The sequence below is a fragment of the Lithobates pipiens genome, unplaced genomic scaffold (genome assembly GCF_037356315.1).
Source record: "Lithobates pipiens isolate NorthernLeopardFrog02 unplaced genomic scaffold, aLitPip1_a1.2 Scaffold_25, whole genome shotgun sequence".
In the NCBI taxonomy this organism is placed as follows: domain Eukaryota; kingdom Metazoa; phylum Chordata; class Amphibia; order Anura; family Ranidae; genus Lithobates; species Lithobates pipiens.
The window spans coordinates 166,617,365-166,630,121 of NW_027507787.1; the positions used below are offsets into that span (position 1 = coordinate 166,617,365).

The 12,757-nt window shown below is 40.4% G+C and overlaps 1 protein-coding gene across 1 annotated transcript; it reads right to left on the reverse strand.

Moving 5' to 3' along the window:
* Window positions 1–1,702: 1,702 nt before the first annotated feature.
* LOC143930613 (trypsin-like) lies at window positions 1,703–11,894 on the reverse strand. The gene is made up of 5 exons (XM_077455109.1): window positions 11,766–11,894; window positions 6,602–6,752; window positions 5,030–5,283; window positions 2,841–2,977; window positions 1,703–1,980 (listed from the first exon to the last, which is right to left on the reverse strand). Exons 1-5 carry the CDS (start codon window positions 11,803–11,805, stop codon window positions 1,831–1,833), a joined length of 732 nt encoding a protein of 243 aa, XP_077311235.1. The 5' UTR covers window positions 11,806–11,894; the 3' UTR covers window positions 1,703–1,830.
* Between the last annotated feature and the right edge of the window lie 863 nt (window positions 11,895–12,757).

The following is a 12,757-nucleotide window of genomic DNA, read 5'->3' on the forward strand; positions in this document are numbered from 1 at the left end:
GATATTTGCCATTGTACTCTTTTACATGGGTGGCAAAGAGGCAGTAAAAACAGGAGGATGATCTGCATTTTTTGAGTCCCCCTAACAGCATATCTATAAATGAACACAAAAGCCACTCATGACCATGCACATTGATGCTTACTGTGCAGTGCAGCAAATTAAATTCAGCACGTCCCATTTGGCATATTGGATATTGCTCCTTAATCCCCTAAGAGATATAAAATGCCTCCATCCACACAAATGGATATATGACTTGCAGTAGGAGTATGTCCTTTGCACATTGATAGGGAAACCTACATGGGCTTGCTACAGAGAACTGGTGGTGAGTGGGACCAGGGGACTATGAAAGTGCTGTTACCCATCTTCTAGGTTTATCCAGCATTACTAATGAAGGGAGGATTATTGTGGCCACTTACACCAGTGCTGCCGATAATATTTTTAAATGTTAAGAACTTTGCAGGAGATCTCGTCTCTAAACTTCTGCATGCTAGACAGATTGATTGATATCCTAAGTTGTTGCTGTACATAAAAAGTATCTCCACTTTTGTTGAGAAAAAAACAATCCCCTCTGGGTGATCTATGTTTATTGCAAGGGTTTTAACAAACTTTGTTGCAAATTCCTACCTGTTTCTACTCTGAAGAAAAAGCTGTTTGTTTGTTAATGTCAATGTGCAAACTCAATCTGAATGGGTGTGCCTTTTCCATTACTAATCAGCTGATTACACACTTTCAGTTTTCTAATAAGGAAAGTTTCAGTATCAGCATCACTATTGAACTAATTAACCATGAAAGTGGGAGTTCCGCCGTTTTTGTTTTTTAAAGCCAGCAGCTACAAATACTGCAGCTGCTGACTTTTAAAATAAGGACACTTACCCGCCCAGCGCACCCGCGATGTTGGCACCCGAAGCCGATCTCTCGATCATCATCTTGGCTATGGGAATCAGGAAGCGGAGCCTTGCGGCTTCATTTCCGGTTCCTTACTGCGCATGCGCGAGTCGCGCTGCGCAATAAGGATGGTCCCCACTGTCTCTGGGATCCGTGTGTTTCCCAGCAGACAGTGGGGGACCTGCGGAAAGGGGCGCCGATTCTGCGGAAAGGGGCATAGATTCTGCGGATATCTATGCCGGAAGTGGGTGCAGATACCTGTTCTGTACAGGTACCCGCACCCCCCTCCCCCCTGAAAGGTGCCAATTGTGGCGCCGGAGGGGATGGAGGGTTCCAATGAGCGGAAGCTCAACTTTAGGGTGGAGCTCCGCTTTAAGGAGTAGCTCACCAAAAATCATTTTTATTGCAGAGGATGCTGAAAATCGAACTTAATACAAATCTAAATGCAAAGTCTCAAACAATTTGTGAGCTGATCACAAGCAGGAAATTATATTTCTATGGAAGTTCTGTACACCAACTGTTTATAAAAGGCCTCCAGATGCCATATTGCACTGAATTTTACAGAAAATTAGAGCAGCTACAGATTGGACAGGAAAAGTATTTTTTAATAACATTCAATTAAAAATTGGCTTGAGTAGGAATTGTATATGCTATATTATTAATTTATTTTTTTTGCTTTGCCCCCCCCCATGAACTACCCTTGTATTAATGTATACTTGTACAGGGTTTGTTTTTTTGTAACCCAAATTCTGTAGCCAAGATGAGCAGCAAATGGAGAACCAATAATTGCAGTAATATATACAATGAACAAAACACATTTTTAACAAGAAATTGATTTATTCAGTCATTACAGAATGTAGGTGTAAAGTCTGAGTCTAGCACATCATTTGATGTATTCTAGAAGCAAAGAATACAATGATCTGAATAAGTCTTTCAGTTGAAAGTTCAGTTGGCAGCCTGAGTGCTGGCGATCCAGGAGTTGTAGTTGCAGACCTTGGTGTAGACACCGGGGTAGTTCCTCAGGGCACAACCATATCCCCAGGAGACAATACCCTGGAGCTGTCCGTTACACACCACAGGGCCACCAGAGTCACCCTGAAAAATAGAAAAATATTTTTTTAGAGCTTTGGGTAATTTACTGTAATAAAAGTATTTAGATGTAGTGGCTGTGTTGGTTTTCATTTTTTCAGGCTAGTTAATTTATATTTCTATCAGGAATGACACCCTTCCTGTCCCTGGGTGGCTAAACTCTTTACCTCCCCTGTATCTATGGAAGGAGCCATGGTAGCCACCAAGGCTGGATTTCAAGCAGGTCTACCTTTGCTATTACATGTTTGGCAGGATCAACTGTTAATTTCTATATTTGCTAAAAAAAAATAAAAAAATAAAAAAATAATTCTTAACCTGAAAATGATAAGAATAATGCAGCTACCATACCTTTGGACTGGTAAGCTAAAAGATATTGGGGCTGATTTACTAAAACTGGAGAATGCAGCTGTGCATGGTAGCCAATAAACTTCTAACTTCAGCTTGAAGCTGTTTTTTTTTTTTATGCAGGGCTGCACAAGATTTTGCACTCTCCAGTTTTAGTAAGTGAACCCCATTACATATTATTTATTGGGTTCAGTTATACATTAAGATGCTATTTTTTCTATATTGCCATAACTTTATTAGTTGTTTTTCCAACTACTATGAAATATTGCTAAACAATATCTGTTTTACTATGCATTTACTTAGGAAGAAATATCTTTAATCTCATTTCAAAAATTCTCCTGAACATTTGGACTATAATTTATACATTGAATTGTTTTTTTTTACATTTAAACTAATTAAAAAAAAAAAAAAAAAACTAATTTCTAAGCCTATGAAAACTACTAGTAGTTTGAGATGACACATTTATTTGAACAGTACAACTTTATATATATACAAAAATTAAAAAAAGGGGTGGCAATTACCTGGCAGGAATCCTTGCCTCCCTCCAGGTAGCCAACGCAGATCATGTTGCCGGTAATCTCTCCGGGGTAGGCATTGCTGCACTGGGTGGAAGTCAGGATGGGGGCATTCACACACTGCAGGAGGTTAGGCATGCTGGCTGCAATTGAAAACAAATGACAGTTAATAAAATATTGTCTGGAGACAAAAGGAGAAAGAACAAATCATGTGGGTGGAAAAAAAAGTAAAAAACATTCATTATACATTTTTAGTCAGGGAAACATTTACCAATTGCAGACAGCAGATGGTGCTTATGTGGATATATTGCAGCTCTTTACTATGGTGAATTGCAACTATTTTGTGCTTTTGTCATCTGGATTTGGACAAGCTTATTTGTGAAACTGCCTACTTACAATTTACATATATAAAATATTATAGGTGTTCTGCTTTTAAAGCTAGGATTCGGTATTGATAAGTATATTCGACTTCTGGGGACTCTACGTTTGTTCCTAGTATTGTATGGTGTTTTCTGTTGTTTTATGTGAACTATAATAAACTTGTTAATTTTAATTGTGTATCTCGTGTAGTCACAATAAAGTCCATTAGTGGCTGGTGGCATTAGTGTTGGAAGGGAAATTATGTTGTGAATAATTTATACAGCCTATATTTTGAATACCTTTAATTAGAAAATGAGATTAAACATATATAGCTGACTCATCACCCCACCCCTCTTCCAGTTATAGAGGCCTGTGTGTATTTTCAGTTAAAAAGAAGTAGTGGGGGAATAAAACATTCTTCAGGTTTTATTGCTGCTTGTGTTCTCGCTCCCCCTCTTTATTTGTCCTGAAGACCATTGTCACTGGGACTGAAAATGGTGAGAAATGCAACATTTTGAATGGCTTAGCCCTTGTACACACGGTCGGGCATTCCGACAAAAAATGTCCGATCGGACAGCGTTGTTGGATAATCCGACTGTGTGTGGGCTCCATTGGACTGTTTCCATCAGAATATCCGACGGACAAAGTTTTAGAGCTGGGCTATAAAACTTTCCGACAACATGATCCGATCGGACTTCGTCCGATTGTGTGTACAGAATTCTGAGCGGACAAAGTGCCACGCATGCTCAGATCAAATTCCTAGACCAAAGCTATTGGCTACTAGCCTGAACGTAGTCCCGTCGTAACGAAATAACGTCATCACGTTCAGAACGATCGGATTTTCCGACAACTTTGTCCAACCGTGTGTATGCAACACCGGTTTCGGACAAAATCCAACGGATTTTGTTATCAGAATGTCCAACCGTGTGTACAAGGGCTTACAGAACAGGAAAAAGGGAAATCTCCCAAAGGGGACACTTGTTACAAGTTTCAAAAGCATTTCAGAATGTATTTCTTATTGTTTTTCTACTTTATTTTTTATTTTTTCTTCAGTAAAGTCTGACTAAAATTGCCCCCTCCCAGCTCATGATGGATCCAGTGCTCAATTTCTATTACAGTATAGGGGATGGAATAATACAGAGTAATAACTATCTTACCTGGTCCTACAGCAATGTGGTGGGGTACTCTCTCCAGCAGCCACCCCAATGACATGGCCACTGATCATTAGGGTAGTTCTGCACTGTACGTGATGAACTCAGCAAGAGGGGCAGGGGCAAGATCATTCAGAGAACTGGCAAGAAAAGAGGCTTTGGAGGAATGGTCCCACAGTCATAACCTCATGGAAAAAGATAGTGGGACTCTGAATTAAGATAAACATTACTTTGTGTTATTCCACCATCTGACAAAACAAGCACTGGATCCTTCATTGCTGGAGGGGTAGAGACATGCTCAATTTGTTTTTAAATGCCTAGAACTAGTGTTTTTGGGATTTGTTCCTCAAAGGATTTATTTAGCCTAAATAAACCTATTAGTGCTTGGTGGTGCAGCTCCAGGTTGAGGTGTAGAGCCCCATTTGTCTCTCATCTTAGCAACTGGTGTGGATGTATACATGTGATAGCCTTAGTTAATGCCGCTACTTGGGCCATGCCCCTGACGTGTTTTATCCCACCCCCTGGGGTTTAATAACCCCTATGATTCATACCGGGATCATCTATGGTGAGCAGCGGTTTCATGCTTAAATTTTGCCTAAATGTTCTAATCATGACAAATTTACCTGAGAAGCTTAACCTCATTTAATATCAGTAATATATGATGTTACAGTGATGTTGACTTACTTCCACTGCTAAGGGTATTTCCCCATCCGGAGATCACACAGTTTGTGCCGGCAGCAGCACAACCAGTGGGCAGAGGCACGCTCTTGACGTAGGAGTTGAGGGTGGCGGGAGAGGCCAGCTTGACCAACATGATGTCATTGTCCAGGGTTCTGGAGTTGTATGCGGAATTTCTGATGACCTTGGCAGAGTTGATGAACTGCTCAGTGCCCTCAGAGACAGCGATGTTGTGCTCTCCGAGTCTGACTTGCATGCTCCTGTATAGAGACAAATAAATCAGTATACATTTGCATCTTAAACAAAGGAATTCTGGATAGAAGCCAGTTAATTTATTTCAATCTGAGCAGCAGTGTAGGTTTGCTTAGTATGGTGCGTGTACCACTAGTGGTTGGTACACTCACCTTTAGTTCCAAGAGTGAAGTACAGTTGTTTTAGGTACTGAAAACATTTACTTTTGGTTGGTATAGAGCAGGAAAGGAATAGAGCCTCTATCAAAGGCCTGTCTTTCTATTGGGGAGATTTATCCTCACTTCAAGACAGGAAGTGGTATAAAATTGTTTCCAATGGACACACAAACAAAATGATATTCTAGTAGATTGGGGGAGGCTTTCTAGTAATGTACCCCATATTACATGGATAAGAAGTGAGGGAAAAACTCAAAAGGGGGTCACAGGAATAAATAACACTTGGTAGCATTTATGACTCATCCCCAATCTATTCAAAATAATGCCCCATACACACGGTCGGACATTCCGACCACAAAATTTGTCTCATTTTTTCTGACAGATTTTGTCCTAAACTGGTGTTGCATCCACACGGTCGGACAAAGTTGTTGGAAAATGTGATCGTTCGGAACGTGATGACATTCGTTTGTTACGACGGGACTACGTTGAGGCAGTAGCCAATAGCATTGGTCTGGTAATTTGATCAGAGCAAGCGTGGCACTTTGTCCAATCGGGATTCTCTACAAACGATCGGAAAAAGTCTGATCGCATTTTTTTGACGGAAAATTTGAGATCCTGTTCTGAAATTTTTTCCGTCTGAATTTCTGATGGAAAAAGTCTGAGCCCACACAAGATCGGATTTTCCGACAATATAATCCAATCTGACCTTTTCTGATGGAATTTCCGTGTGTACAAGGCATAATACAAAATATCTGGAGAAAGAGTTTAATGATTAAAGTAATCATTACAGCTGAATCTTTGGTATGGTAATTTTTACATAGTTTCATTGTTCTAGCTTAATTATTGTTAGGAACACAATATTTTTATTTTCAAATCATCTATGTATATCTGAGTTGGATTTTACACGGGATCTATATGTTAGCAAGAGATTGGGAGCACCAAACAATTTGTGTTTAATTTGACTGCACTTTATAAATAGATTCTTCACTAATAAGGGAATTACCATCCCAAGGGATCTCCTGCTGACCCACCCCATGTCCAACCAACCATCCATTTAACATGCCAATTTGCTGGTCAACCAGCTGGTAAAAGCTCTGAATAATAGATACTACTTTTTTCAATGCCTCGTAACTATTCCAATAAAAAGTGCAGTCATAAAAAGTGCACTTACGCCTTGTAGCAGTGAGCAGCAGAGACCACCCACAGGGAGTTGAGGAGGGATCCACCACAGAAGTGATATCCGGAGTTCAGAGATACCTGCCAGGGCTGAGAGTAGGCCCCACAGGTATATCCTCCGACGATCTTGTCATCATCCAAGGCAGCTGTAAAACACAACATGTGCTATTTACACATACAGTATCTCCCAAAAGTGAGTACACCCCTCACATTTTTGTGACAACACTGAAGAAATTACACTTTGCTACATTGTAAAGTAGTGAGTGCACAGCTTGTATAACAGTGTAAAATTGCTGTCCCCCTCAAAAAAACTCAACACACAGCCATTAATGTCTAAATCACTGGCAACAAAAGTGAGTACATCGCCAAGTGAAAATGTCCAAATTTTGTGTGGCCACCATTATTTTCATGCACTGTCTTAACACTCTTGGACATGGAGTTCACCACAGCTTCACAGGTTGCCACTGGAGTCCTCTTCCACCCCTCACGATAACATCACGGAGCTGGTGGATGTTAGAGACCTTGCGCTCCTCCACCTTCCGTTTGAGGATGCCCCACAAATGCTCAATAGGGTTTAGGTCTTGAGACATGTTTGTCCAGTCCATCATCTTTACCCTCAGTTTCTTTAGCAAGGCAGTGGTCATCTTGTGTGGAAGTGTGTTTGGGGTCGTTATCATGTTAGAATACTGCCCTGCGGCCCAGTCTTCAAAGGGAGGGGATAATATTCTGCTTCAGTATGTCACAGTAAGACCCTTTTCACACGGAGGCACTTTACAGCCACTATAGCACTAAAAATAGCCCCTGCAAAGCGCATCTCCTTTTACTCACACTGGAGCGGTGCGCTGGCAGGACATCAAAAAAATGTATACACCACTCCTAAAGCCCCCTGCCCAATGGGTAGTGCTGCAGAAGCACATGCAAAGTGCAGCTGCAGCGGTGCTTTGCCAGTGCTTTTAACCCTTTTTTGGCCAGTGGCAGGGGTTACTGCTGATGCCTGGGCACTGCAAGTGTGAAAAGACTCTACATGTTGGCATTCATGTTTCCTCAATGAACTGTAGCTCCCCAGTGCCGGCAGCGCTCATGCAACCCCAGACCATGACACTGCCATAACCATGCTTGACTTGACTGTAGTCAAGACACACTTGTCTTTGTACTCCTCACCTGGTTGCTGCCACGCACGCTTGACACCATCTGAACCAAATATGTTTTTCTTGGTTTCATCAGACCATAGTACATGGTTCCAGTAATCCATGTCCTTAGTCTGCTTGTCTTCAGCAAACTGTTTGCAGGCTTTCTTGTGCATCTTCTTTAGAAGAGGCTTCCTTCTGGGATGCCAGCCATGCAGATCAATTTGATGCAGTGTGTGGCGTATGGTCTGAGCACTGACAAGCCGACCCCCCCATCCCTTAACCTCTGCAGCAATGCTGGCAGCACCCATACGTCTATTTCTCAAAGATAAATGCTGAGCTGTTGAGAGTGAAAATGGCTGAAAAATTAGAGGGGCTTTTAAACTAGGCGATGGGGGGTAGTATTGGGGACATTAGTGGTAGGTTGACTAAAGTACCTCAACCCGAGGTAAGTCCAGTAACAAGTCCTATTTGAAAACTCAGAATACCCAATAAGAAGATAGTCTGCGACCAGTCTAAACTATGTGCCCTTTTCACCGATGCCAGGAGTCTGGCAGATAATTTGGGAGAACTAGAGCTACTGTTGTACGAGAAGGAATTTGATTTTGTAGGAATTTTAGAGACTTGGTTCAACAGCTCTCATGATTGGCTGACAACCATTCAAGGGTATGCCTGTAAATCAAAAATGATGTACAAGTGAATGTGAGAGACAACATCATTAATCGAGCAAGGGAGGAGGTGGAATCCTTATGAGTAGAGCTACAAAGGAGGAAACTAAGGGGAAAGTAATACTGGGATTATGCTTTAGGCCCCCTAATTAGAGGGAGGAGGTAGAGACTGACCTACTATCATGATTTGGATTAGCACCAAGGATGGGAAGTGTCATTATAAGGGAGGATTTTAGTTATCCAGACTTATACTGGGTGGAAGAACCGCACATTCATCTAAGGCTCACCAGGTCCTAAATGTCTTGCAGGACAATTTCATGGGTCAGATGGTAAATGCACCAACTAGAAACAAAGCGTTACTAGACCTACTAATTACCAGCAATACAGACCTAATCAGGGATGTGCAAATACGGGGCAATTTAGGAAAAAGCGATCACAGGTCAATTCGTTTTAGTATAAATCACACAAATAGGAAACATAAGGGGAATACAAAGACACTGCATTTCAAAGGAGCCAACTTCCCTAAAAGACGATCCTTGCTAGAAGATACTAAATGGGATAAAATCTTAGGAACACAGAACACAGAGAAAAAATTGGTATGCTTTAAGAGTATATTAAATAAGGGTATTAGCCAGTGCATCCCAATGGCAAATACATTTAAAATAGCTAATACAAATTCTGGGTGGCTTAACTCCAATGTAAGAATGCATATAAAAGCTAAGGAGAAGGCCAAAAAAAAACAAGGCTGAGGGACCATCATCCGCACTTCCAACTTTACAAAGAATGCCACCAAAAATGTAAGGCTGCAATCAGGGCGGTTAACATAGAACATGAAAGGCACATAGTCCTAAGATCCTAAGAAATTCTTTAGGTACATAAATAGTAAGAAACAGGTTAGATCATATTGATCCTATAAAGAATGATGAAGGGAATCTAGTTACTAAGGATGGAGAGATGGCGAAGATATTCCATTTGTTCTTCTCCTCAGTCTTTACAAGGGAATCGGGGGGCTTCAGTAACCAAAACTGCAAAATGTATCTTCATAACACCTCACAGGAAGCACCCTCATGGCTAACAGAATTAGAAATATACTTGAAAAACGTAACATTAATAAGTCACTGAGACCAGATGCCTTGCACCCGAGGGTCCTTAACCCCCCTGGCTGTATTCCCGAGTCTGGCTCGGGATGAAAATTTTGTACCATTAGGGGTAACCCCAAGCCAGACTCGGAACCGCATCGCTGAATCCAGGGAGAGGTTACTTACCTTGTCCCCTGGATCCAGCGATGTCCCCGCGCTGTACGAGCGAGCCGCCCTCTGCTTGATCTATCACGGAGCCGAGCTCCATTCCCTGCGAGCGTTGCGACGGAGAACGGCGCCAAATTCAAAAAGTGAAACACACACATTACATACAGTATAATGTAATCTTACAGATTACATTGCTGTATGTAATTATTTCACATCCCCTTTGTCCCTAGTGGTCTGTCCAGTGTCCTGCATGCAGTTTTATATAATAAAAACTGTTCTTTATGCCTGGAAACTGGAGATTGTCCATAGCAACCAAAACTGTCCTTTTACATCAAAAATGGTTTTAGACCAGCTAGAAAACAGCGATAATAAATTAGAATCACTCGCAGAATTGAGCGATAGCGATTTGTGGGGAGATTCGTCATCAAATACTGAAAAGTAATGACAGTGACAATTCTGAAACAACAAATTTCAGTGTTTTTGATTTGATTACATTATTGAATATTTTTTTATTATTGTTATATTATTATTTGGTATAATTATTTATAGTTATTTATTATATTATAATCTATGATTTCATTTTTCAAACTTTATCATACTCGGGATGTCTACTAGACTCTGGTTTGGACAGATTTAAGTGAGTTATTCCTAAGAATTACAGGACTACAATATGAAACGTCAAATTTCCATGCAAAATAATGGTACCGCTTTCAGCACCTAAAATCTGAAATAATCATACCACCAGGGAGGTTAAGGAACTCAGTCAAGTAATTGCCAGACCAATGTTCCTAATTTTTACAAACAGTCTACTGACTGGAATGGTACAGAAAAGCCAATGTAGCACCAATATTTAAAAAAGGGCCAAGATACATCCCTGGGAATTACAGACCAGTTAGCCTAACAATAATTGTATGCAATCTCTTAAACCCCATACACACTATCAGATTTTCTGCTGATTTTTGTCTTCAGATTTACCAAAACCATGTAGTGCAAGGGCCTGCCTGATTGCATACAAATTGAAACTCCTAAGGTTTGACCTCATATTATATGGTTTTTGTAAATCTGAAGGAAAAAATCTGCAGAAAATCTGATATTGTGTATGAGGCTTTAGAGGGGGTGATAAGGGCTATATACAAGATTTTATTAATGACAACGGTATCATTAGCAGTAATCAGAATGGATTCAGCAAGATTTGTTCTTGCCAAATCAATCTATTAACCTTCTAAGAGGAGGTGAGCTGCCATCTAGATAAAGGAAGGCCCATAGACATGGTGTATCTTGATTTTGCAAAAGCATTTGATACAGTTCCCCATAAATGTTTACTGTACAAAGTAAGGTCCATTAGCATGGACTGTAGGGTGAGTACATTGATTAAAAACTGGCTACAGGGATGAGTTCAGAGGGTAGTGATAAATGAGGAGTACTTGGAATGGTCTGGGTTGGAAAGTCATGTACCCCAGGGTTCTGTCCTTTGACCAATCCTATTTAATTTATTCATAAACGACCTGGAGGATGGGATAAACAGCTCAATCTCTGTATTCGCAGACAATACTAAGCTAAGCAGGGCAATAACTTCTCCGCAGTATATGGAAACCTTGCAAGAAAATCCGAACAAATTAATGGGGTGGGCAGCTACGTGGCAAATGATGTTTAATGTAGAAAAATTTAAAATAATGCATTTGGGTCATAACAATATGAATGCAATCCACTCACTGGGGGGAGAACCTCTGTGGGAATCTAGGATGGAAATGTACCTGGGGGTCCTAGTAGATGACAGGCTCAGCAATGGCATGCAATGCCAAGCTGTTGCAAGCAAAGCAAACAGAATATTGGCATGCATTAAAAGGGGGATTAACTCCAGGGATAAAACAATATTTCTCCCGCTTTACAAGACTCTGGTTCAGCCTCACCTGGAGTATGCCATCCAGTTCTGGGCACCAGTACTCAGGAAAGATGTGCTGCAACTGGAGAGAGTCCAGAGAAGGGCAACAAAACTAATAAAGGGTTTAAACATTAATGACTGTGTGTTGAGTTATTTTGAGGGGACAGCAAATTTACACTATTATACAATCTGCACACTCACTACATTCAAAGTGTTATATACAATGCATACTCACCAGCTGCTCCGAGGAGCACACAAATCAGAAGGAGTTTCATGGTGTTGATTTTGCCAGTGAAAATTTGTTGCTAATAATGTAGGTATTTATATGTTTTACCAGGACCCCCCCTCATTCTCCTCACCTGTACACTGGCCAGCTGTGTCAATAAGGAATGTTCAGTTTAATGTATACACAGTTTTATCTGCATGTTTTTTTCACACTATCAGCAACCTCCACCATCGGTAAGGTTAGTCATTTTTTTAAATATTGATAATTCAGTATTTTTTCCACACTATTCGATTTCACTTCTTTAAAGGCCAATTTGTTTTAATATAACAACATCTTATTATCTATAAAGACGGTTATCACTTTTACAGAATAAAGTATTAAGCAATATTTGACCCATTCTGGGTCTACTGCTCCAAAGCTATCCCATTACCTAGGGAACACCTATAAAAAACACTTAAAGTCATCTTTTACAAACTTGTAGAAGTAAGTGGGCTTAATTTGAAGAAGATCAAGAAGAAAGACCATTTGTGTTATCCAGAGCAACACATTTTTGTTTCACTTTTTTTTAGAACTCATTAAATGATATCATAAGGGACCTTATTGAAGAGAATTATAATCAGAGCCACAGAAAGCATGTATCTTGATTGGTTCATGTGGCCTGCAATGTGGAACCCTTGATGATAATATCTAGGATCTATTGTCACTTGGATGTCCCAGCCAGGTGAGATTATTAAGTAAAAGTAGTACCTGAGCTTGTGGCTACATCATGATGGTAACCTGCTCAGATACTATCGTCTTGTCTTGATGTTTGCCATCACTTGGAGTTGAAACTCCACTTTGAGGGTCAGGTGAATTAATCAAGATAATAGTTTTCTTTTACATTGTCCATAACATTAAAAAGATATCTAGTTGTCCAATAGTTTCAGAAAAAGTGAATCAAAGATTTAATCCTCTAAGTAACACTGGTGGTTCTTCTCTAAGATCTACTACAAACAAAGCCT

What these genes read in the sequence shown, in the direction of transcription:
- LOC143930613 (XM_077455109.1), bottom strand. Translation starts at nt 11,805, where the DNA reads ATGAAACTCCTTCTGATTTGTGTGCTCCTCGGAGCAGCTG. An exon ending in TGTGCTCCTCGGAGCAGCTG is followed by an intron (nt 6,753 to 11,765) that starts GTGAGTATGCAT and finishes TGTGTTTTACAG; the next exon opens with CTGCCTTGGATGATGACAAG. An exon ending in AAATACCCTTAGCAGTGGAA is followed by an intron (nt 2,978 to 5,029) that starts GTAAGTCAACAT and finishes TTTCAATTGCAG; the next exon opens with CCAGCATGCCTAACCTCCTG.